General features: G+C 38.8%; 1 protein-coding gene across 1 annotated transcript in view; it reads left to right on the top strand.

The window, feature by feature from the left end:
* SEMA5A (semaphorin 5A) overlaps positions 1-26,495 on the top strand; it is a gene marked incomplete at both ends in the record, with an annotated part of 362,797 nt that overhangs the window by 277,595 nt on the left and 58,707 nt on the right. Inside the window, 2 exon segments of the mRNA XM_082015378.1 lie at positions 620-763; positions 9,645-9,792. Coding sequence (XP_081871504.1) covers positions 620-763; positions 9,645-9,792 — 292 coding nt within the window.

The raw sequence follows: 26,495 nt of genomic DNA, 5'->3' as shown, positions 1-26,495 counted from the left end.
GTATGAAATTTCTTTTGAGATGTTTGGTCTGGTATACTTTTTCCTAGGCTATATCAGGGAGGGACAGGTGTCCTTTCCAAAAGTTCACATATACAGGCCACAGCATGGGAATTGTTAGCTTCTTTGTTACATTATAAATAAGATATTGGCGCCTTATCAGTGTATCCTGTTGAAATTGTGAACTCCGGCATTTTGACACTTACTTTTTTTCCTTTAATGACTTTCAGAACAGATAGCAAAACTTGACATTTTAATCTCCCTGAAAAAAAGACTCAAAAATTGGAACAACATGTAATTAAAAGTTATCTTCAGAATTTTGATCCAGGACTATGCAGATGAAGTTTACCCAGAATAAAGAATAAACTAAATAGCTTCATATCCTTGTACTTCACTTCTTGTGTAATGAGGTCATTTTAGCAGTTGCTGATTACAAAGAATGGAATATGGGAGGATCAGAGCACCTTTATTTTAGTTCAGTATTCTTTAAGAAATGGAACACAATGCAGTATTAATGACTTCTACAGAAATATTAATGGGCCAGATTCTGCTGTCAGTCACACCTAATCAGCCATTCGCTATGTATAACAGATGACAGAGCCTGAGCTTTTTATTCTACCAGAAATGGAGGCTGGACACCGTGGACCTCTTGGTCACCTTGTAGTACCACTTGTGGAATAGGCTTTCAAGTTCGTCAGCGTTCCTGCAGCAATCCAACCCCTCGACATGGAGGACGCGTCTGCGTGGGACAGAATCGTGAGGAGAGGTGAGCTATCTTTTTTGTACTCTTTTTTTTTTTTTTTTAATTTCTTCTGCTTAGCTGTATTCCATGGGACATTTTCTCCTTTACCTGCTTTTTCGCTTCCCTTTCCTTTCACTCTCTCTTTAACTCCACTGCTGCACAGTAGCAGTATTCCCATTAGCAAGGCTGTGGGTCTGCGGCGGTTCTTTCACCTTTCACTTAGCTGCATCCCTCCCAAGCCAGCTGAGAGCTCCTGGTAGTGCCAGAGAATTGTGCTGAAGCAATGTGCTGCTGTCCCTTGAGACCCAGAAAATTGATTCTCCTTGAAAATTGATTGCAGTGTGTTTGAATTGTAACTCACCTAGCCTCAAGACCTGGAATTCAGAGCAAAATATAGTAAGGTCACAGCACTATGTTGCTGATGCTGTGAGTTCATTTTTTTCTGTCTTAAATGAATTAAGCATCTATATAACATGAAAGGAAGTTTCAAGGGCTTTGTTTTATATTCAATAGATGTAATACACCTTGAACTTAAATATCTTCTAGTAAGGTTTCAGGGTTTTTTTTAACTTGTTTGTATATATATGTTAACCCCTGAGCAAATCAAGTTAGCTTAGGTTTTGATTTCTCCATCTACTGCTTTGGCACTGGGCTAGGTATTTTGTCACTACCTCAGAATGTAAACTTCAGGCCTCTAATTCCATTTTACACTCACCCTGATGTCTTTAATTTGTAATTTGTATGTTGGGAATTTGAACAGGAAGTAAATATTTCTTTAAACCAAACTAGAATATATTCAGATAAACTGTAGCTCTTAGATGTATTATGTTGTTTCCCAAGGCGTGCCAAAAAGGTAGATAGCAGAAGACTGGTGTTGGTGTAAGAATTCAGAGTACTGTTGTCATCCGTTCCAAGAGATGTATGTGGATATGTTTCCTTTCAATATGCACTTGCAGCTTACTTCAGTGTTTCGGTATGGATGATTTAGTATCCTGTATTGCTGTTGGGTGAAAGCAAGATTCAGTAACCTTTACGATGAGTTTCAGTGAGGGATTAATTAAACACCAACTCTGGCATTTCTTCAGATGAAGAGATTCCATTGAAGGGAAGTTGCATCACACATTTATGAATTAACAGATCATCAGGGACCTGGTGTTTCTAACTCTAAATGTGAAGGATCAGTATCACAGAACATGCGAACACTTCTTGCTGATTCACAGCCATGAATATTTACCATTTCATCACAGAGGAGAGCATTTTGTTATTTTGTAAATTGCTTTCTGAAAGTTGCCCAACCAAAACGCCATCACCACCAAATGTAGATCGTATCTGCCATTACATAGCTCTGTCCCAGTATGAGTAACAGTTACTGAGTTTCTTGAACTAAGAGGTCTGCCCGGAGCGGGACACAGTAAGATTGAATATAGAATGAAAACAGTTTAGTTTGGATAGACTTTTTGACAATGGACTATGAATGTTAGTAATCATTGTTCGTCTTAAGTTTAACATGGAATAAATGTCCAATAAGGAGTTTCAGAGAAATACAGAAAGCCATGAGAAATACTTCCATAATTGCAGGAGAAAATATCTAGTATTAAAACAACGGGTGCACTAAAAAAGCAGTTACAAAATGGAAAGTGATACTTACAATGAGCTGCAATAATAGCAACCTAGAAGGATTGCATTTTGGTACGTGACGGTTCTGAAGGAACAGCAGGCTTTTGTTGCTTTGCTTTTGTAGCCTGCAGTTTACTTGTCCTTTCCCTCTTCATCCAGTTCAACAGCAATCTGGGTGTATGTGCCTGTGAGTTTGCTGCAGGATGCCTTTTTCTCTCATAGGTCCCTGGTCGCCATTTCCCGTCTCCTTGAAACACCCTCCACTCTCACCGCCCCTGCACCTTCCTCTCACTCAGTGGCTTGCTCCCAGCTGGCCTTCCTGCCTCTAACCTGATTTTGTTTGTGTTAACCATGATGTGTGCTGATACTTTTAAAGTTTGGGGGTTTTTTAAAGTACTTTTAAAAATTATTTCCAGAAGGTGTGGTATGTTAGGAAGCTTTGTCATATCATTTGTAAAGCAGCTAGAGGAATAAGGCATCGGCTAGTTGCCAGGGTTTTTGTCAGTGTCAGGCCAAGTACTTGGATATATCTTTTCAGAGCTGTAAAAAGCAGAGTGTCCTGGGAAATTCACCAGCCAGGGCCCATCCCACCACCCTCCGCAGGGGAGCAGGGCAAGCCTGGAGACTGTGGCCAGAGCCAACTAAGAGTCTAAATTGTAGGTGATACCACGGCGATGAGGCAGGTCTGAGGTCCAGCTGGGAAGCCAAGACACAGGCCAGGGTTGGGATCAGGTTCAGTTGTCACTGGGCAGGTGTGTAGCGACAGGGCCAAGGCCAGTCCACACATTGAGGTCAAGACCAAGGGTCTCCATGGTGGTCCATAGACAAGGTCCAGCACTTATCCAACAGCACAGCTCAGGCAGGGGTTGAAGGTCCCTGGCAGAGCTTAAATAGAGCTCCCAGGCCCATGGGTGTTCGTGGGTGTCCCAGGTGAGGCTGGTTGCAAGCCATTAGGGCTTTATGTGTGTACAGTGCTTGTACAACTTGTAGAGAATTTTGAGCTGTGAGGGCAATGGAGTACCGGTATTTACCGTAGTCCAAATTCACTGTTTCACTCCAGTACCACTGGAGTTACATCTGCACTAAATGGAAACAGTACATTTGAGAACTGGGCCCCATACATTTAGGCAGGCTGAGCAAATATTCCACGTGCAGTAACTCTTAAGAAATTTTCTTTTTTTAGATTTTCTCATTTTAATTAATCAATGCTTATAAATAGCCTAACATTTTTCTTTCTTAATTGCCCACCTAATATGTAAAATTAATATATGTGTAGTCTAAGTAAAGATTAGAATTAGTTGGTTCACGCATTGAGTGCATTTGTCTTTATAAAAGTGCATGTTCACGTCACCTTCACATGTTCAGGGACATAAATATGGGATTCGGTTTCCACAGCCAACATTGTGCCAAACTTTGAAACAGCTTTTCAACAAGCAGTGATTTCAGTAAAAGTCCAGTGCATAACTCCATAGAAAGCAAACACAGAAAAGGCAGCATGTAGCTGAGGGAAATTCACCTGCAGATGTGAATGCGTATTCAGTTTGAGAGTATTTGTTCATGCGTTAAGAGCTAAGTGTTTGTCTATGTTATGTTTGTTTTACCTCATGAAAGCCATGATTGTATCATGGCTAATCTATTGGGCAGCTCTGGGCTTGCTGGTCATTCCCTTGAAATCAATGGCAATATTTACCCGTTTAAAGTGTTGCAGATAGGTTAAGCGGTTGCATGCTCTGCTGCTAAAGGGGTGTGTGGGGAGTGGAAAACAAAGTTGAGACAGAGCAGCAAAGACTCATATTACAAAGCCAATTTGCCTTGTAGATATGGGTCAAAAGTGCAGCTTATGTGCTTTTATTCAGAATATGGAGAGGGAGTGAAAATAGTATTTTAAAAAAATTTGCTAATCAGATAAAATAATTTTGTAGTTATGACTCCAGATGGAAGACATCCTGATGAATTCCTTACGGGCTTAAAAATGTGTTTTTTCCTGTATGAGAAATATTCTCTGAAGCTTCTGGAAAACTCTTTAGATTTTACAGAGTCTATAGTATCCAGTCTTGAATTTTTCATTGGGTTAAAAAGTTTATCCTCTCCTTTCTGTGGAAGATGCTGTGGATATGGGCTCATTAAGTCCACTGGTCCCCCTCCTATCTGTGCAGAAATGAGGGACATTAGAATGAGAATCCCTTGCTTTTAGTGAGTGTAGTTATCTTTTATTACATAGGAAAAAAAGGAAGAAAAAAAAATAAATTGGCTGCAGATGAGGAGTAAACGTTTGAAAGCCCTGGAAATTTTTGAGTGTGCAAGAAGATTAGAAGCAGTACATAATTGTCACCTTTTTTGTACACATCCTCAGCAGATATTCAGAGCTTTGGGGCTTGTTTCCATGAGAAGGAGGAGCTGCTGAGAGTCAAGTGCCTGCTCTGTGCAGCACTGCTTGTTTCCGAGCAGTGCGAACAAGCCTGGTCCCCTTCAGCAGAGCAGATCAAACACCACGAGGCTTTGGGCTTGCTTGCGCTCCCACGGCAGCCCTGCCTGCTGGGAAGCATGTGCTCCCATCCTCCTTGCTTTCTCTTCTTCCTTGCTTTCTTCTTCTTCCCCTGGGAGCACGTGCTGCGGCCCCCACCACCTTCCGCAGTCTCCTGGGTGGGGATTTCTGTCAGTTCATCAATCGCAATCCAGTAAGGCAGGAGTGTGTGTCGTGTGTCTGCCTTCAATTAAAGGAATCCAGCATTCCCATCAACCTCAGTACAGTCTGTGCTTCCCAGAAAAGTCACCAGCTGGTAATCACGTGTACCCGCCACATAACAGTATATTGCATAGGAATGGGCAGACAGTGATGAAGGTTAGTTTGGTTTTTTTAAAATACATGCTAGTATAATGTTTAAATTAAATAGCATCTCTCTGTGGAATAAAAAAGACACTTTTGTAACTGTCATGCAGTTAGACTGTGGTACTCAGTGTTTCATGGCAACACTCAAATAAATTGATGTTTTACTAAAGGGTGAGATCTTCACAGGAACAAGAATGGTAATTCCAGTTGTGCTGGAATTGCCTGGAGTAAAGACTAAAAAATTACCGTAGGAACTAGTGGCTGTGGACACAACTGGGCAGAGGATGTTCTCCCTTCCCCTAGTATGACAATTCCTTTATTAGGGCATTTGAACTTGGATTCACTGCAAGGGGAACTGAGAAGGTTCACTGTACAAAACCCACATTTCTCTAGGCTATTGTCCCTTCTGACCTCATTGCAGTTAGATTAGGGGAGAGGGCAGTGGTTTCAGATTCAAGTTTCTTGCATTGCATGTTTTGCTGAATTACTGTAAAATGTTAGCCCTGTGGGTCCTGAGAACAAAATTAAGAGGGGAAGAAAGAGCAAAAGGGAAAAAGGGTTATTGAGTGATTTGAAATGCAGCCAAGAAGAGATATAATGAAACTTGGCTCAAAGCCCCGTGCTGTAGCACAGCTCTCAAAGATCAATTGCAGGGATGTCTCTGGCTGTGAAAACATACCTGATGTTTTCAGAGGCTGACTGACTGAAATGAAAATAAGATTCTACTTGTATGCTACGTTGTGTTTTTTTCCTTTTCCTGAAAAAAATGCCACTCACTTCTGTTGATTTTAAAAAAAGTAATTCCTAAATTGAAGTTAAGTAGCTTGCATAGGCATTTTAAGGCTTTTTCAAGTTTCATCTTGTAGTTTCAACTGCATCTTTAAATAGTGTTGGTTAACAGAATTTGCCAGCCTTTGAAGTGCTTCCTGAGTCAGTTGGTAGGTTTATTTTCTGTCTTGCGCGTAAGTAAGCGAGCAGATGGTAGGGCACATTGACACCAAAAGAGGCACTGTGTCGTGTCATGAATCTCATCTGAGATTTGTCACACCTAACTTCAGGTGTCCACGAATGTGAGTGCTTATGCATGAGTCAGGTGTCTGAACTTCAGCTACAGCCTGTAGAAATCCAGTCAATACAGGCTGCAGAGAACAGAGTGATTTGTCTCCTTCTACGGTATATTCCTAAATTTGGTCAAATTATTCATTCTAGCCTCCATAGTTTGTATTGACAAAATTTCCATTGACTGTAATGGAAGCTTAGATGTCTGTCTCCCATGCAGTCTTTATAGTCAATGGAGAGAAATCAGTATATTGAGGGCTGTAATTTGTATGACCTTGTCGTGGTTTAACCCCAGTCAGCCACTAAGCACCATGCAGCCACTTACTCACTCCTCCTCCAGCCCACGGTGAGATGGGGAGGAGAAGCAGAAAAAAAACGGTAAAACTCACAGATTGAGATAAAAACAGCTTAATAGGACAGCAAGGGCAGAGGAAGTCATTATTATTATTACTACTATTACACTACTACTACTACACCACAAAATAAGTCATGCACAATACAGTTCCTCACCAGCTGCTGACTGATGCCCAGCCAGTTCCCCAGTCATGGTCACCACCCATTGGCCAACTCCCCCCCAGCTTATATACTGAGCATGATGTTGTATGGTGTGCAATGTCCCTTTGGCCAGTCTGGGTCAGCTGTCTTGGCTGTCCCAGCTTCTTGTGTACCTCCTCACTGGCAGAGCATGGGAAGCTGAAAAGCCCTTGACTTACTGTAGGCGCTATTTAGCAACAACTGAAACATCAGTGTGTTATCAACATTATTCTCATACTAAATCCAACACAAAGCACTGTACCAGCTACTAGGAAGAAAATTAACTCTATCCCACCCAAAACCAGGAGAGACCTACATTAGGCATTTGCTTTAGGGTGACATAAATCATGTTTTTAAAAGAGCTGTTTCTTTCCATGAACTATTGCTCAAGTTTAGACACCTACTTCATTTATAGACAGCTATACTGTACATGCCTAGATTTTAAGGTGAGATGAGTCCCACCCTTAATTTTACTCTTTGCATGGCTGAATGTTGGTAACTGTCAACTTCATGGCAGACTTGCTTTATCCTGTGTGCGTGTCCCAAATGAACTTCGCACATCTCCATTAAGAACTAAAGAAATTATGCAAAATATGTACTTATTTGACTAAATAAATGGTGGTGTTAGGTCTGTGTTTCATTGGGTACATGTTGTCAACAAATGATCATGGAGACAAATTGTCACAAACATAAATGACTGCATGTGACAAAGAATATGTGCAGCTGTTTGAGTTTTGGGGGAAGAATATCCAGGCGCAGAACATTCCTCTGCATCTTTAGTGATAGCATAATGAGAACTGTGAATTGCAAATATTGATTGTGCAGGATGGAAAAAAGGTAGTTTCTGTATAAGCTACTGTTGGAAAACATTTACCCAAATCACACACTGAAAAATTCTGAGATAGCAGATTCATTGAAGGTTTGTTTTTTTTTTTCCTTGGTTTACTAGTAAACAACAAACAAGGTCATACAAGCTGTTAATAGTTTCCTTAACTATACAGAAATACTAAGCTAAATGTCACTCCCCTATTTACCGCACTCCCAACCTTTTAAATTTTGATGGAGTTGCTCAGACCTAGTGACAAATTCTGAATCATATGCTCCAGCATATGTAATAAACCTACTGTTGCATATAACATACACAAACAACATTTTTTTCCCATGGAATTCTGAACGTGCAAATGCTTTGGTAATGAAGAATTAGAGCTTGTGTATTGTGGGGCTTTCTGCAAAAAAGAAAGTGGTTATGGTTATTCTTGTTGAAAATGACAACAGTTTATACCGTCATTTCTTTCTTCTTTGTAGAAAGTGTTAATTTATTTGTTATATTTATTCATATATTCTAATAATGAAGTATTAGAGTCAGTTTTTATTGCATCAGAGTGCGAAGTGATGGAAACTTGTTAGAAGAGCAAGAGGACAGTGGAGCACAAGTCTTATGAGGAGCGGCTGAGGGAACTGGGGTTGTTTAGTCTGGAGAAGAGGAGGCTGAGAGGAGACCTTATCGCTCTCTACAACTACCTGAAAGGGGGTTGTGGCAACGAGGGTGTTGGTCTCTTCTCCCAAGTAACTAGCGATAGGACAAGAGGAAATGGCCTCAAGTTGCACCAGGGGAGGTTTAGATTGGATATTAGGAAAAATTTCTTCACTGAGAGGGTGGTCAGGCATTGGAACAGGCTGCCCAGGGAAGCGGTGGAATCGCCATCTCTGGAAGTGTTCAAAAAACGTGTGGATGTGGCGCTTCAGGACATGGTTTAGGGGACATGGTGGCGCTGGATTAATGGTTGGACTTGATGATCTTGAAGGTCCTTTCCAACCTAGTGGTTCTGTGATTCTGTGATTTTGGATGACTGGTGTAAAAAATGAGGAAATATTGTAACAGATTGATTTCTTTATTCAGGACATTCAGTAGTTGGAACAAGAGTCACCCAGCTGCATCCATACAATATTAGAGCACCCTTCAAGGTCATCTGCTTTCTGAATATCTGTTGTGGCTTTGCTTTATCTGAAATAACAGCTTGGTCTCTTTAAGAGCCCCAGATATATTTGCTGGTGGCCCAAATCCTTTGGACCTGTGTAGAGGGTCCTTACTAAGCTGCATATGCTACAGCTACAGTTATTGGATGGCATGCTCAAAAAATCATGAATCTTAGGTTTTCACAAAAAATGAAAAAAAATCACTAAAAGTTGGGACCCTCCCACACATCTGAATGTCTTGTTACAATGGTGACAGCTCAGTAGTAAAATATTCCTGCTTCCCTCAGGAACCTAATTACCTCTGAATCAGTTTGCAGCCCGCTCCTTCAAAGACTATAATAGCTAAAAACACTCTTTAAAAGATAAAGCAATAACATTATGAAAACAGTACAGTTCTTTATGCCTAGAATCAATGTTTTAGCTTTTATTTTAGCCATAGAAGTGGAGACACTGTGGAAAGCAAAAACAGGTTTAGCTCTCTGAAGAGGAGAGAGATGGATCCTAATCAATGCTTAGCTGGAGAATGATAAAAGACTGCCTGCATCAATTGTTGCCTTCCATTTGGTTAGCTCACTTCTGCCCCAGATGTATAGCCACAACTGTTTTTCATAAAGTAGTTGTCAACCTTGCTTACGTGCTCGCAGTACAATCGCGTGGTTGTATGGCATGGATTGTATAAAGGCATTGAATAAAGCAAACAATTGTTTAAATATTCTGTGCAGTGTGACAACTGTTAGTTCAGTGCTTTATGAACAGAGAGAGGCCCTTTGTACAAAGTATTTCCCTGTACAGACATCTATCTGAATAATGCAAATGACGGACTTTTGGGGGATGTGTTGTCTTGGTACTAAATAGATTCTTTACCTCCTTGTTTGCCTCTTCTCACAGGTACTGCAACGAGCATTTGCTGTGTCCCCCTCATGTGTTTTGGACAGGCTGGGGTCCATGGGAGCGCTGCACTGCTCAGTGCGGAGGAGGGATCCAGGCACGGCGTCGGACATGTGAAAATGGTCCTGACTGTCCTGGCTGCAGTGTGGTAAGTAATTCTCAGTTTTCCCTTCAGCAAGTATCTATAGCCATATGCCATCGATGTCCCTGTGTCCATAGCGCATCTGTGCATGTCTGTATGCTCTACGCCTAACGTGAGTCACCAGAGTGTGTTTGTCTCTGTGTTGCTTGCGTGTGCTGAAATTCACACAGTTTATCAGTCAGAAATATATGTAATTCAGCTTTTTCACAATATCACCTAGAATATGAGCTTCCTGAAGCAAGGTTGTTGCAGATGTGGACATGTCTTTGCAGGTTCCTAGTGTTTTTTATTTTTATCACTAGAGTACATAGGAACTCTTGCTATGAGCCCAGGACTCCAGTATATCTGGCCCTGTACAGCACAGAAAAAGATAAGTTTAAAATCTAAATACAAAAGGAGCCAGTAAGTGAATACATGGAACCACCACGAAGTGCTGAAGTAAGCTTGAACAGCGATAGTGATCTTAGCACGGCAGCAGCCTAGCAGCTGTCAGGCTTTGAAGCTACAGGTGGGATGATTTTTAATGAATAGAAGCTCTTTATGGGTACCCAATTTATGAAGAGAAACATACGGAAAAGCATATAGAGGCTTTTTCTTATATCTGAACAAATACAGGTGGTAGGTTTCGTGTGATGGGAACATCAAAATGGGACATTGCTTTCTTGAAGGTGAATGAGATGATGCATAGTAGTATATGGGTGAAAGAAACGTAGCAGAGACGCGTAGAGAGCAGGGTGACATCTTCACTGCAGTGCACTGGGAAGATAACCTCGGTGTGAGTATTCCTGAATGGGTAACACTGTCAAAGCCAGAGGAAAGGCTATTGTTGCAGAACAATGAGAAGCTGAAGCAGTTTTAGCAAGTGTAGGTGATCATCATCAGAAGATGAACCTTGGGGTGCTGTTTCATGATAATTTGAATTCTAGTGGTGGATTGTCACTGAAGGGGGTATTAGGTAGAAAGCATAACGTGGGTGAAAATTTGAAGTGGCCAAAACTGCAGAAGACAGATTCTGCTGGTGAATCACAGATGGTGGTGTTAATCTCCGCAGTGACCAAGAATGAGCACAGCTCAAAGGAAAAATGAGACTTGGTTTTAGCCCTCTTGTGCTTAATGGCCAGGCCTAATGTTGCACACTATGAAACATGTACTCAATTTTGTTATAGAATATTAAAGAGGTAGAAGAAAAATACATTTTTTCACATATTAAACCCATTTTTACATGCCTTCATTTCAGAGAGTAAGCTTAATTCTGAGGTTTGTCATCATCTGTGGTCTATTTGTTAGACTGGCAGTAATTCAATACTAAGGAAAGGATCATTTAGTACCTTTCTCTAATTTTAAGTTTTTGTGCATTTTCCCATGTTTTGTTCTCTTTTTAACATTTATCCTGGTGGTAGAATTGCATTTTCAGTAGATTGAAAACATCCAACAGGTTTGTTCTGGTCTTTCAGTTGAGCTTTAATAAGTGACCTAATAACTTAAAATTATACCAAGTGTTCCAAAATATTTGTTTCTTCCTGATGGTACACAGAAAAGCAGACCTATGGTCTAGGTCTGTTGTTCCTGACTAGCACAGAAAAGAGCACAATCTGAAGGTTTTTTGTCTCATACTGATAATCCCATACTAATGTTTGTGAAGGAAAGCAGTATATTGTTTTGCACAGAATCTTCCCATGGTTTAAAATGAAAAATACATAGCTCTAATTTCTCAGGGAACTCCATGAGGAAAGTAGGAAAATCTTTAGTGTAAAAATTTCTTAATTATAACGGATTCGAGATTAACGTTACTGGTTTTTGTAGTTTATTACCAGTCTTAGCATGTTGTCTTTGGTGTGTCACAAAGCAGTTACCAGTTCAGCTATGGAAATATTTTCAGGCTTTTTTATTAATTAGAAAATTATAGCACTGATGGTTTCAAAAAAGTGTTTAGCTTTGGAGTACGTAGTTATCTTGCTAACACTTAGGCACCAATGGAAACCAACCTGAGGTAGAAATCCTCTATAAACACTGATGTACTTGCAAGACAAAGGACTGGGGTATGAAGTCTGTGTTCTGTTTAAGTTTCAGTGAATTTGAACATGGAAGTTATCTGTCTTGAGTCAAAAGTTTTGCAGCCATAGCAGGACCTTGTCAACAAGTGTACCTTTCTTCTAAGAGATTGCTTCATTAATGTAGGACAGAACAATCTGAAATATTTTTATGCCTTCTTGTAATTGTTGAATGGGTCAAATATTGATATTAATAAAACCCTAATGAATGAGGAGCTGGAATATCAAAACTTGTATTCATCAGAGGTTCTTCTGCTTCAGTCAAATTTTTGGTTTTTTGTTGTAGATATGTATCCTTCAAAACAATTAGAATTATGGATTTTTACCATAGTGAATAAAGGAGAAATTATTGTGCTTTATTACTATGAATTTCCCATCTTTACTGGTTGTAGTGATACTAAACTTAGGCAGTGAAAGATATTCACTGAATTTAATTTGCTTTTAAAACCTTTTATTCCGAATATCTCAGAGCACTTGGAAAGCTAAATAATCTCAGGAAAAGTTGCAGTGAAGGTGGGAGTAATCTACTCTGTCTGCTGGATATCAGACCTGGAGTAAAGGATGTTCTGAGCCAAACCTTCACTGAGTGAATTAAAGACATAGCTGAGAATAAACCCAAAGGTTTTAAATGCCCAGTTCTCTCTTTCAACCACTAGACTATAGCTTTAATCTAAAAGGAGATTCTTCAGGTTTCTTCTTTACCTTTAGTGAGGATGAACTCTGGGAAACTTTCACAACATTTGAATGGTATGAGTTGCCATAGGTGTTATGCAGCTGTATAGTTCAGAGTCTGTGGTCTGTCAAGTGGACTTGTGTTCATAAAAAGTGGGAAAGAAAAATGTGTAAATAGAGCGCTGGAGAACATTTCATTTAAGAAGATAATAACTATGTTAGGCTTCATTTCATCTTGAAATTAAAAGACTTTTTTATGCATCAGAGGTGTAGGGTGGAATAAATGCTGTCTTGAGACCCCTTTCAACTATGCTGATTCTTTGTTTTTAGAACCATTTTTCAATGGGGGGTGGGGGCAAAAAACAACAACTGTTTTTATAAGGCTAAAGAAAGGAAGTCTTACAGCTTGTTTGCCAGCAGTATCAGGGGACCAGATTTCATGTCATAGGAGAACCTACATCTTCTGTTTTCCAAACTGCAGTCAGACTGTGAGACTGCAGTATAGCCAATCCTAATCTATTTAGCAGTTCTCATTTTGCAGCTTTTACCATATTCATGTTGTCTGTGTCCACATAATGATTTATCCCACATAATTTTTACTGAGCATTTTTCCTTCCTTTTAGTGTGGTTGTATTGCTCTCAGTCTGTAATGTCACAGCAGGTGGCTACTGCCGGTGTTTCACTTTTTGCATGTTTCTCATCAGCTGGTTCTTTGGCTTTTTCTGTCTCACAGCAGAAATCAACCAAGACACTTGAATATTTTTTATCAGAACTCAGCAGCAATTTTCCTGCAATTATATAAGATGCAAACTTACCATCTTTTAAAATAATAATGATAATAATAATAAATCTTTTGAGGCATACAAATATTCCAGAGAGAGAAAAACATTATGATATTTTAAAGATGCCTCTCTTGCCGAAGTGGACTCCGTATGTGAAAATAGAAGGCCGGAGACTTAGGACTGAAAGCTTTACACTGAATATAGAAACCCCTAAATTGTTATGATATAGGAGAATTAGACCACAGAGACTCCTAAAGGTCAAAAAGATGAAGCTCAAAATGAAAAATCTAGAGCCATAAGGACCTGTCAAGATCTTCATGTTAATCAAAGTTAGTAAAGAATGCTTAAAATTGTCTAATAAGAGCTAGGACCATCACAGACGAATTTAAGAGAAAGCAAAATCTGGTAATAGAAAGCTTAAGTGGATCACAAAACAGATATTACTCTTGTGCATTCAGGTGATAGATGCTCTAGAGAAGGAACTGTGGAATTCTGTGGACTGTGCTAATATGACTCAGAGGACAAATATCTTCAGATTTTACAGCGTACTCTGATAAGTTGTACATTTGCTTCAGAAAATACTTCTTTTCCCCTGAGAAGCATAATCTCAGTTGAATTTGCCTCAGGCCAGTAATAAAAAATAACTTTTTTTAAGAATTATTGCTAGAATAAGAAATCTAGTCTGAGGCTCAAGTTGGGTGACATACTTTATGTATATTTGTCTGTGTTCTCATTTCAGTCATGCTAACATATGCATTAATTTCAGTTTTCGTAATGGGACACTGATAAAGTGTATATACTTTGCATATAACAAAATAAAAAGCATGTTGGATTTTGCTGTGGAATAAAAAAAAAAAGGAGGAATTCTGTGTCCCAGAAATAATTGCTGGTGTTGCATTCATCTTTTCTTATTATTATTTCAATGTTCCAGAAGTGTGCTGAACACAAAACTTTGGAAAGAAAAACTATCTGTATTCTAAAGTTTCTGTTATGACACAAGATGAAAAACAAAAGTCTTGGAAAAACAACTGTCAGAAATGTTTTCTTTCATTAAGTTTTTAAAGAGAATTTGAAGTTGGAAGGTTTTCAGAAGTACTTTGTCCATCGAAAGGACAGAGTGTGCCTTTAAAATACTTGCCATCTCACCAAACAAACTCCAAAATTCCTAGTCTAGAGAAAAGGGACCAGAAAAGAAGATTGTTATTATGCTTTTTTATGGTTCTTTTTTAGGTTTCCATTTGACTTCTTTGAGTTAAAGAAAAATAAATAATACATCATCTATTGCAAAACCAGAATACGTATTCTCACAAGCATGAGGTACAAAAAATTGTACTTTCTATATGACATTTGCCTACTTCTTGCTTGTTTCCTTTCCAATCCTTTTTTCTGTCTATAATGTGAACTCCGTTGAGTATTAGATGGGTTTTGTATGTTTTAAAAGTTCAGCAAAGTAGAGCCTGTCTTCTTTGATACTACATGTGCTATTGCAATTATAAGCAATGCCAACTAATTAAAGAGGGTAAAACAAACAAAAAAAATCACAAGAAATTGTTTTGGAAAACGCTAACGCATTGATGTACATGTGGTGCTCATCTTTGTCAGTAAAGTGAGTTATCAACTTGACATGCATAGTCAAGGTAAACGTGAAATATAAACTGATTGAACTGATGTGCATATATATACAAATGTGAGGTGTTTAAGGTAGTCTTTAGCTACACATCCAGTGATCATTTTGCTGTTTGATTTACTTAATTTTGAAGAAGAGGCTAAACTGCAAGTTGTTTGCTTTCTTGCTTAAAACAGCACAGTGTGAAGCATCCATTTTTGAGAAGAATGTAATTTAAAAAACAATTTAAAGCTATGAAATTAATCTTCAGCTGCTGGAAAACTGTCACTACTCCACTTCAAGCAATTCAGTTCAACCTGTGACAAGTGACACTGGCTGCAGTCCTGGTTTGAGTTTCCTATAGGAAGCTCTTTCAGGGATTTACAAGTCATGTACAATAACTTCTTTTGTGGACCAATGCCAGTTGATTTGAAATCTGTTTCAGATCTAGTTAGAAGGGTTCTCCAAAGTGAGTATTCTCACGTTCAAGAGCTTTGCCTTGGACATATGTGTACCGGTGATACAGATAATGTGCATTTGATTCAGAAGTCCAAATCTTATTCAAAAATACATAGGAAACAAATTTTGCTGTAACTGTGCACAAGCTTTCTCAGGGCTTTGGACGTAGGGAACAACCAGTGTGTCCCTCAAGGTCAGGTGATAGCCAAGTGCCTTCATCCGCTTAGGGTGTTGTATTGATCAGAGATAGGAGACCCAATTTGCTACATCCACAATTTCCCACAGTTTCCTAAAACACCATGTTCACTAGAGTGTGTCCTGCCACAGCAATTGTAGCTTGTTGCAGTTTTCAGCGGCTCCCATGTTGTAGGTGTAGTCCTTGTATTGTTACTTGGATGTACTACCTTACACCTGGCTATATGAGGCTCTGTGTTTTAATTGTGATCTTTACTGTATCTGATAACCACAGGAAGCAGAAGTATCTGAAACCTCCCTCATTCTGTGCCCACCAGGCACAGCACTGGGCTCAAGGGCTCAGCATTACAAGACGTGAACTTCTGCTTCCCTTTGACTCTGCTGGCTTTTGAATACGAATGAAAAAGGAGAAAGGTATTTAGGAAGAAAGGATGTTGGGTGCTGAGGCTTTGTGCTGCACTAATTTTAGAATGAATTAATGAGCGATAGTGAAGCTGGAGGATATTTTCCGGCGACTCATGCTTTATCCAGACTGAGATTTTTTCATTGCTGTGATCCTAAAACATTCAGTTACCTCTGGAAAGTAACCTATAACTCTGTCATTGAACACTAAAAGTCAAAACAAAAAGTAGGCGGCATGGTTTTAGCTTAGTTTCATAAAGTAATAAGACTTACAGGATCATATTGTAGTCTGTCAAGTATTCTTACCCTTCTGCCCTTATGGGTAGGAACCCATACCATTCCCATACATGGAATTGCCACAAGTTGCATGAAACACAGTGGCTCAATAAAGGACAAAAACCTAAATTAGTTCCCACCATGAGAGACAGAGTTGCAGCTGAGTCCCTTATTTTCTCCCAAGTGGCATCAGGTGCTGGTCAATGTGTTAGCACGCACATAGCTTGTGAACTAGCCACTGCATGTCTTTTAATTTTTAGCAGTAGGATTGCTAAGTTCTGCTGGCAGGAGATACGGGAAAGGGAAACGAGAGATGGAAAAATTTAAAAAACTTGAAATACAAATTTATAGGAAATCAGGCTTCATTAGTTCCAGTGCTTATAGATCTACTTATTTAGTATGTGTAATGTAGCTTTCTTTGATACATAAGTAGTATTTCCATGAAATCAGAACTGACATAAACAGGGAGAACTGTAAAAAAAATTACAGAGATTTCAGCAGACTCAGGGAGTGGGTAATTTTGTGGTATTTGAAATCTATTTTGAGGAGATTTAAGCCAAAAAAAGAACAGATGTAACATCCAGTGTTTTTACTAGTCCGTTCTGGGAGGAAGTTTCTTTCTATTCTCCATCTAGCAATCCGGGGAGTAGGATACACCAGACAGTTGTCTAGTAGTCCATCTAGTATTTTCTGTACAGTCTCAGAGCCCTGGCTCAGCCCAGTAAGGGTCCCGTCTTCAGTTGCAACCAGTTTCAGGTGCCAAAAAGAAGGTAAGGAATAAGATAACAGACTATGTAGACAATTTTGCATATGCAAAATAATCCTTCGAGCCCTGAAAGCACCTGGCTAAAACCCAACATATGACAGTTGGTTATAGTAATTACTACACTGTAGAAATGCACCAATTTATAAACGGTAAATGTAATAGACTCTACAGACAGTTTGGAAGGGAAGAAAGTAATCTCTGTACTGGGTACTGGAAAGACTAGAGTTATATTTAATATATTTTTCTTTTGTTTTGTTTTTAGAAAGGAAAAAAAGGTAGCAAGCCTTTTTTAATCCAAATTTAAGGAAAAGAAAAAAGTGATGCGGGTAGAGATGGGCTGTTTCACCTGATCTCTGATTTTCAAAATGCTGAACAACTTTAGGGTAAACAATAATTCAGATGTGAATGGAAAGCAGAGTGCAATTCTTTAAGATATTACCAATATAGACCACTTTCTGGTGGTGTTCTTCCAAGAAGATAACGAGTTTCTGACTATCAAAATGGAGCAGCTTCTAAGTATATGGTATTAAATTTGTGACACGATGTTACAAAAAAGGTAGTCATTAAAGTGATATACTAGCTAACTGGACGTACCAGTGGGTTGTCCTGGAATGGCAAATGTCAAGTTACGGGGAGGTTACTCTAGATTTCCTGAAGTAATGACTTTAGATAGATCTTACTTATTAGCGTTCTTAGTAATTTTGGTAGACAAATTCGTATTACATTTGCTGGTGCCCTGAAGTTGTGTGGCATCATCAGTACGAAGGTTGATTTGCATGTCATATAGGAGGCACTAGATGTCTTTGAGAGCTGAAGTGATAGAAGTGAGTTGTATCATAATTGCAAAGTCATGAACTTAACATAAAATTACAGAAACTCCTCCTCTCACCTTGAAGCACAGTGAGGAACAAGACAGGAGAATGACCCTGGTGTGTGAGTTGTTTACGATACTGGCTATAAGCCAAAAAAGTTGTGCAGCAGTGAAAAATGTAGATTCAGCTTTAGCATTTAACATGCAAAAACCTTAATTTTACTGTAGGCAGCTCAGTAACAACCTTAAGTCATTGTGCAATTGTAATCAAGAGGGGAAAAAAGGGTGCATGAAGCGCGGCATTGAAAATGACCTCAGAAACATGATAGAGCTGTTACATAAAATTGTTCTGCAGCCACTATTACTATTCTTAAAGGATATGGCAAGTGGTGGAAGTGGGCTGAGCCCTGGAAAATAGCCCAAAGACAGACAAAAGACTGGGATTCTGATAAATTAGAGTAGTCAGAGTTCTAGTGTATGAAGGACTAATGCATAAATTAATGATAGGTTTAGAGAGGGAACACTGGGATTTCTGTGCACTCTGTATTGTAATATACTGAATTTTAAGGAATATGAAGCTAATTAAGGGAAATAATTTCTATCCAGGGCATTGTTATGCAACTTGTTGCAAGAAGTTGTTGAGGCTTAAATCTTAAGAATCAAAAAAACTCCACACAACTAAAATTGTGCAGAATATCAGGTTGAACTAGAATTATAACAGAGAAAAAAAAAATTACATTTTAGGTAGCATAGTAAATCACATTTTAAAGTTTTAAATTTTTTTCTGAATATTAACAACAGAATTAGAGAGCTGTGCTTTGGGCATTCCGCTTATTTCTGTGCCATTCTTTGACAATAACCAGGGACAGCCTGTCTGATCTGGAATGGCATTTCCAGTGTTCCTCTTTGTGAGAGAGTGTTAAATCAGCTTACAACAAATGGTACCTCTGATTTATTCTGTTCCTTTTAGGTTTAGCCACCTGTAGTTAAAATTGTGTTTACACATTTTATACCAAAAAGTGTGCTCACATGTAGAGCTGGTGGTTTACACAAAGCAGAGTTTTGTTTCAGTGTTTTTCACTTTGACCTCAGTAAATGGAGGGCTGGATGAAGCCTGAATAAGTAATATGCACTGTTGCCATTATAGCTTCACTACTGCAGTAACTGGTGAAGAGTGCGAGACTGATTTGTTAGCTGAGCTAACTGGCATCAGTCCTTAGCCATCCGAGTGCAATTAAATGGAACTCCATCCAAATTAATGATATTTATCTGCCAGCTTTTGTTTTCACTTAGTTTCAGAGCATTATAGTAATCTTTCATTTATTAGGCTGTGGTAGGATTTTTCTTCTCATTGAAAATAGTGTTAGGCAGCCCTATTCTTACCCAGGTTATATCAGGTTGGGGCATCATTTAAAAAAACAAATTGGAATATTTATTGATGGAGTTATTAAAGCTATCCTTTTTTTTCCTCCTGGGTTGGTTCCCTCGTCCCTTCCACATTCAATTGTTGGCTTAGATGACTTCTGCACTAATACTACAGCCACCAAATCAAAGGCATTAAGTTATTCAAAGCCTCTGACATTCATGTTGAACAAACATGTTCACAAGCCTTAAAAAAGGCAAATGTGCTTTTTCATTGTGTTTGTTTAAACTTACTTTGTATCATCTTCAGGATGTTGTGACTCAGTCTATTGCAGCATTCTGAAATAATAATATTTAGGCCTGAGTACTCCAGTAAATGGGATTGTATTCTTCATTCTCTGTCTGAGAGTATAAGATCATGCAAACACTGAGCTCATTTACCAGCACAGACAGTGATTTGTCCTTGCAGCTTTGAAGGGCAGGACGTAGTTGCACAGTCCCCCTATAGGACCCCTTATGGTACCTGAAAGCAGCATCACATAGCATATGTCTTTTTTGCCAGAGAAATGCAGCTGAAAGTTAAATGATTAATCCTGCAGATTCCAGAACAGAGTTTTTCCTCATTCAGCGATACTTGTTACATCATCTGAAACATCAGAAAGGTGAATGAATTTTAAGTCCTAAAAATAGGCCTTTCTGTTTACATTATGAAAATCTCCAACTTTGTTACTTATAACAATTTCTACTGTGAGAGATCAGTGAAGCATTTACTACTCTGTGAAGATAAAGGAGTTGATTTATCTTTTGTTTGAAATTGGTGAAGCCCCTATGCAGATTGGGAGTGGCCCAGAAATAGGTCAGCCCCAAAATGCAGTTCTGGCTTTGCTTTGTCAGAGAGGCTCTAGATGGAGAAAAGCAGCTGTAGACTATACCTTTATTTTTCAGCTATCTGATTCAGAGGAAGGACAGACTCACTTTGATCTCTTTGGGCTTTGAATCAATGCCCAGAAGGAAAAGTGGAAAAGAAACAGTAGAGTTGACATGCTAACTCTGTTAGCAGTTTACTCGCATTTAAAATGAAGAGGAGTTGACCTCAGCTGGTACAAACTGATGAAACCCCATTGATTCCCTCTAGGATGCAGGAGAAAACTTGCAAGTTACAGCTTGACATATTAATCTCCAAATAGGAGATAGGATAGTGCATAGGATAGCACTGGGAGATCCTAAATGCCATCACGGTCCCTAGCTCAGGGTGCCCTCACTGCCAGCTCTTTGTGCAGCTCATCTTGCTGTGCGGCAGCATTTCTTCCACAACATGCCAGCTAGGAGGATGTGCAAGTATTGAGGAGAAGCAGGCTGTGTCAGAGATGGTGCCTGAACCTCTCAGTTCCTTCATGGATTAGAGAGGAAAAGGAAACTTCAATCTCTTCCTAGATCCTACAGCACTACAGCTACTTTGCCAATTAGGTGGGCTGAATTGCCAGCCCAGATACGAGACTGTTAGGTAGCCAACATCTGCACAGTGCTCAACACAAGACTCTTCTATGTGATTGCTCCTTTACTCACAAGCAACCCCATTTTTAGTACATTAAGGTTATTTTTGAAGGTTTGATGTATTCAGATTCCAACATTCTTTATAAAAGACTGCGGGAGAAGGATGGACTTCACAACTCTATGAGAGTTATATTCCGAAGCCCTTTATTGTCTTGTCTGACTCCAATATATATCATAATTTTCGCTTAGTCACTGCGCACACACTCATGATTGGTTACAACTTGTTACACACACTATTACAATAGGCTATATACAAAATATCACGCGCTGTCCACGCGCCCCTCACACACTCAGGATTGTTGCTTGCAGGTGTTCCTGTTTTCCTCGCTTCTTCTTAGTTGTTTATCACAGCTCCTTCTCCTCAAGGCCGAGCCGTGCAGATATCCAGCTGTTTACCAGCTTCTCAGTGCCACAGCTCCTTCTCCTTAAGGTCGAGCCATGCAGATCAACGCCACAGCTCCTTCTCCTTAAGGTCGAGCCCTTGCAGGGTGATCCCAACAAAAGACCATTTACATGTTGGTGCTTGTGAGGACATAGTATACGGCTCAGATCTTCATCGTGGGAGCTCGGACAGTGTGGCTCTGCCAATTTACTGTTCTGGTAATGCCATAGCACTGTGGATGTACCTCTTACTAGCAAAAATTTTATTTCCCACAGCTGAGTTTATTCTGTCCTCATTCCAATCAACACAAGCTATATGAAAAACATGAGTGTTAGTCAATAGACTCACATCTCTCGGCGTTGCCTGACTTAGCTAAGTCTTTTTCAGCCCTGAATGACATCAGCCAGCAGAAGTCCAGAGAGTGTATCTGGCTGTTACTCTGTCTAGAAAACCAAGACCTATAATCCTGCTTTAATCTGAAATGAAGTACGTTCACTCTATTTAAAGCATGAAAAGAGATTCAGTCAGAAGTTTCAAAAATTTTCAGGCAGTCGTTCACAAAACTAGAATTATACTATATGCTTTCACATAGGAGCACATAACCCTCTTTGCAAATTCACTAAGCTCCCTATTAAAAGTAGTTCATTTATGTGTCCCATCCCTACTGAAAAGCTGATCCAGAATCCCCGTTCACATATTGAATCATTTGTGTGAGATAGCTAGGCAGCATGGATATTTTGTTAAAGGGGTTTTAAAGTACTTAGAAAAAGAAGTAATATCAGTGCATATAACCTTCATCTGAAATGGAGGGATAAAAGGAATATTAGACATACAGTGAAATCTAGTATCAGCAATTCAGTATGAAGTATAAAAATGATCCATTATACAGAATGCGAGGAAAAAAGCAAATGATGGATTATAGAAATTTATCCATCAAAAACCTTGCTGGGGATCATATAAATATAATTTTGAAAAAAGTAAAGAATGCAGTCTCTTTTGGTGTCTTTAGTTAGGGAAATGTTTTCACTTCTTTCTTTTGTTTTGGGAATGATTGGTGTTTTATTTACTGGTTGGTTTTCTAAGTAAAACTGAAGTATAACACTATGAGATGCCCTAACCATAAAGTCAAATCTGACTTTCCATGATAGTCCCAAAATGTCAAGAAAAACTAACTTACATTGCCTTAAACTCCATAGGAAAAATAATATATGTGAGCAGAATTTCCAGCGTTGTGGAAGACAAGTAGGGTGAAATGTGGAGAAGAGAGAAAAATTTAAGTCACGAGAGTGCAAGATTTTAGAAAAAGTATTTGGCTTTGGTAAAGTCACAGAAGGGCTTTGCCTAAAATAGTCAGACAAATAGAGATGAAAATGGACTATTAATCTTTTGCCTTTGACAAGGCAGGCACCCTGGATTATTTGGGGGAAATTTATTGATGAGTTTAGTTCCTAGAACTGCATTCTGCCTGCAGTACCAGCTTGATACAGAGTGTGTACTTTCATATTTATCTACTTAGACTTTCCCTTTTCCCCTGCAGTACCCCCTTCAGAGTGTTTTTCTGAAAGTAGGTGGTATTTTAGATACAACAGTACTTCCCATGCTGTTGAATATGTTTAACCCAGCACAGACTGTGTTGGACACCTTCCATTGTGAAAACTGACCATTTATTCCCCTCTTCCATTTCCCATCTTTTAAGCAGGTAATTATCTGTGAAAGGATAATAGCTTTTCTTTTAGCTTGTGGCTGCAAGTTTCCTTAAGAGACTTTGAGAGACATTGTGAAATGTCTTCTTGAATTTGAAGTAAACTGTATCCACTTACCTCTTGTATAAATGTTTGTTGACTCCTTCAGAATCAATCTCTGATCGGTTCATGGCTTCCTTTTATAAAAAATAGGTTATATAATTTTGTTCTCCAGTAGGTCATATTTGTTCAGGTGGCCACTAATTTCATGCTTTACTATGATTTCCCCTTCTTTGCCCAATTTAGATATCAGGCTTATTGTTTCATAGTTCCCCTGAACTTCCTGAAGTATTTTTAAAAATCGTGTCACATTTACCATCTTCCAGGCCTCAGAAAGGAAGGTAATTTTAAGCAAAAAGCTATGTGCCACTAGTATCAGTTTACTTATTTCTGTTTCCTTAGTTATAATCTTTGGTGACATTTTTTGTTCATTTTGTTTATTTGTTCCATAATGTCTTCAACTAACATAGCCTGCTGTGGTCTTGCCATTTCTAAACACCTCTTGTATGTCTTCATAATATATTGGGCCTATAGCAATCGTTCTGTCCCTGATGTGCTTGAAACAGGATTGAGTTTTCGTGTTTATCCCTTTTGAAGTTCCTTCTTGAATTCTTTTCTGGCCTCTCTACATTTAATATGCCAGAATTCATTATTCTTTCCATTTAGTTTTCGTTTGTACATGACTTCAGCTTTTTGAAAAGTGGCTTCATGCTTTTAATGACTTTTCTCTCCCTACTGTTTAGTTCGGATGATTTCTTTTGGCCCTTCCTCAGATTTCTTGATTGACAGCAAGCATTTGCTCTCTGCCTCTAATACAGTGCCCATGATGAGCTTCCCTCCTATAGCATTCTGCTGGTTCATGTCCCTGATTCAGATTCCTCATCAATAGCTGTACTGAACTCAGCTTTCTTCTTTGTTCATTTGTACTGCAGAGAAGAGGTCAGGGACTGGTCCCTTAGTACTCTTCTCTTGAGTGGAGTCACCTCTCAAGAGAGCAGAAAGCAGCAAAGAAAATTCTTTTATGTTTCTCTCAAAAAAAATAGTTGGCCAAAATACAGTCGTTTTTGTCACTGTGTTCATATTTCTTAACCTTGGCCACCTAAACCAGGAATCTAGTCTGCTTAGTCAAGGCAAAAGGTGAGTTCTTGCAGGGGACTTTTCAGAACTACTGAACTGGGCAATAACTATATCACACTTAAAAACCCCAAAACACCCCCTTCCACACACTTGCACCTTGATAAGCTTATGGTGGCTACAAGAGGTCAAGCAAGAGGACTCAGAATCCATGATTTTTGAAAGTCATGGAGAAAGTACACCATTTGGTTTCTGTTGCTGCTTCAAAATCATGTTGTATTTCGTATGGCATCACAAACTGACACACAAAGTGATTTTAGTGCTTGATGGTCACTGCTAAAACAGAGCCTCATCCAAAAGGTATTGAAGTCAATTTAGCCTTCCTCTGGTTTCGGGGGTGTCAGGGTCAGTCTCAGACTTTCTGTCATTCTGACTGCTTTTTAAAAACGATAAGGACTTGTTCATAAATGGATTCCCAACAATCAAAGAATTGGATAATATTTCCATCAGAGATTTTTTTTAATAAATTGGGGGTTTGGTTTGTTGGCTGGTTTCATTATCTTTTTAGGCATCTCTCTCTCTCTACACTGTTCGATAAATATAACCAAGATTTTTATTCAAATCTAGCTTTATACTGTAAAATTGTCACTTACCAAGATCCAGTAAAATAGACGTCCTGTGAAGCTTTAAAGTTGCCATGTTCTTTTAGTGAAACGCCATTAAAGGCTGTGGGAGTGTGAACGGTCCCCGATGAGTTCACTTTTCAACTCTGTAAATGCACAAAATCAAGTACAGACTCCTTGGAATAAGGAACGTGATTAAAAAAATAAAAAGCTCCAAACCCCACAGCTGGAGCACAGACGCCAACAAACATAACTTTGATGCTTCACAGATTATTTTGAATACAAAGCTGTTGCAATTGATTCCTTCCCTACATTTTCCTTGGAAAAATGTTAAGTGCCCTGTGGTTTGTTTGTTGGTTTTTTTAAGTGGTGAAGAGATTATACAAGTTCATAAAGAAAGAGTTTTCATAAATGGATGCATGCTTATTTGATTCCATTAATTAAATTTAACAAACCATATGTCTATGTATTTTTAAGTGTATGGTACAAACGGTATAGTTTGCTGGATGTGAGGAAGTGGTATAGTTATGCTATGATAGAAAACTTGAAGGTTTAGCTCTGCAGAGTTTATACTATGTCAGAAGACTTTTTTTTTTTTAACCTTACAAAAGCAGAGAGGCCTTTAAAGGCCACCTCTAAAACTTTCCAATTAAAATCTAAGCACGGAGTCTAACTTTCAGCTTAGTGTTGAAGTTAAAGAAGGTATGTATCCATATACACAGTTATATCTGTGACATATTTGGGGTTATAAACAGATATTTTTTAAATGTGTGTATGTTCAGGATGTACATGATAGTTGAGCATATTGTAAGCTTTTAGTGAGAGTCAAGAGCACAGCCATATCAGGAGTGAACAACAGATACTTACATTCTGGGGAGTAGCTTAATCCAGGTTTGTCTGGGTGGCTGCCCGAGGTAAAGGATACTGAAGGAGAAGGCTATGAAACTGGTGTTTAAAAGTTTAAAAGGGTTTTTTAGCTTTGATTTGACCGAATCACTATAATTCATGCTGGGGTCAGGCTCTTCTTTGGAGAACGCACATTCATCTAGGTTCCCTGAAAGCCATTTTGTTGTAGAGAGGTGATTTAGAAAAAGAATTGCTTTACCTGTTTCAGTTAGTGGCTTAGTTCACAGTATTGTTCCCATTTCTCTTATTTTGAATAGTACCAATCATTGCATGAGCTTGGGATTGTTTCATTCATCAAAAGCAGCAAAGCATGAATGCCTTCTATGAATTAACGCCAATAAAATTTGCATCTCAGTCACTGTAAGTCCTGTACAGTCCCAACTATAATTGAAAATATTGCATAACAGGACTTTTAATCATTATATTGGCAGTATTCCAGGTTACGCAGGCAGATTGGACAAAAGGCAGCATTAGGAAACATAGTTTATCTTAAATAGCTTGTTTAATAACAATGCTGTTATTTTTACATCAGGAACCAAGGAGAAATAACTGTAAGGTCTGTTGTACTGGAAGAGCATCTTCCCGACTTTCTGAATTATGATGTCCCCATTTTCTTACCCTTAAACTGTGTTTAGGGCAGAACACTACATATTCAAGGATTTAAAGTATTGTAATTAATGTTAAAATATTCCAAATTTAGAGGAAAGAGTTCTCAACACATTTTTTAAATTCAGAGCATTTTTGAAATGGATTCAAAATTACAAATAAATCTGGAGAGTATGTATTGGTGAGGAAGAAGCAAATGAAACAGCTGATAGTGTATGATGAATGCCCTTTTACCTATACTAGCACATCCTACAGCTTCATAGTTAACCACCTGGTTGTCATCACAGTAAGGTCTTGAACTAAGGAAACTACATCTGAATTGTGCTAAGGCTTCTATTACCATTCTCTTCTTCCCACTACCTAAAATTTTTAACTTCCTGGACAGTTTTTTTGTTTGTAAAAATGATTACATGTTAGGTCTTCAAAACATAACAAGTGAG

Source organism: Phaethon aethereus (genome assembly GCF_964289735.1).
Source record: "Phaethon aethereus genome assembly, chromosome: 2".
NCBI lineage: Eukaryota > Metazoa > Chordata > Aves > Phaethontiformes > Phaethontidae > Phaethon > Phaethon aethereus.
Note: the sequence above shows the minus strand (reverse complement) of the source record. Positions and strands in the feature narration are given on the sequence as shown.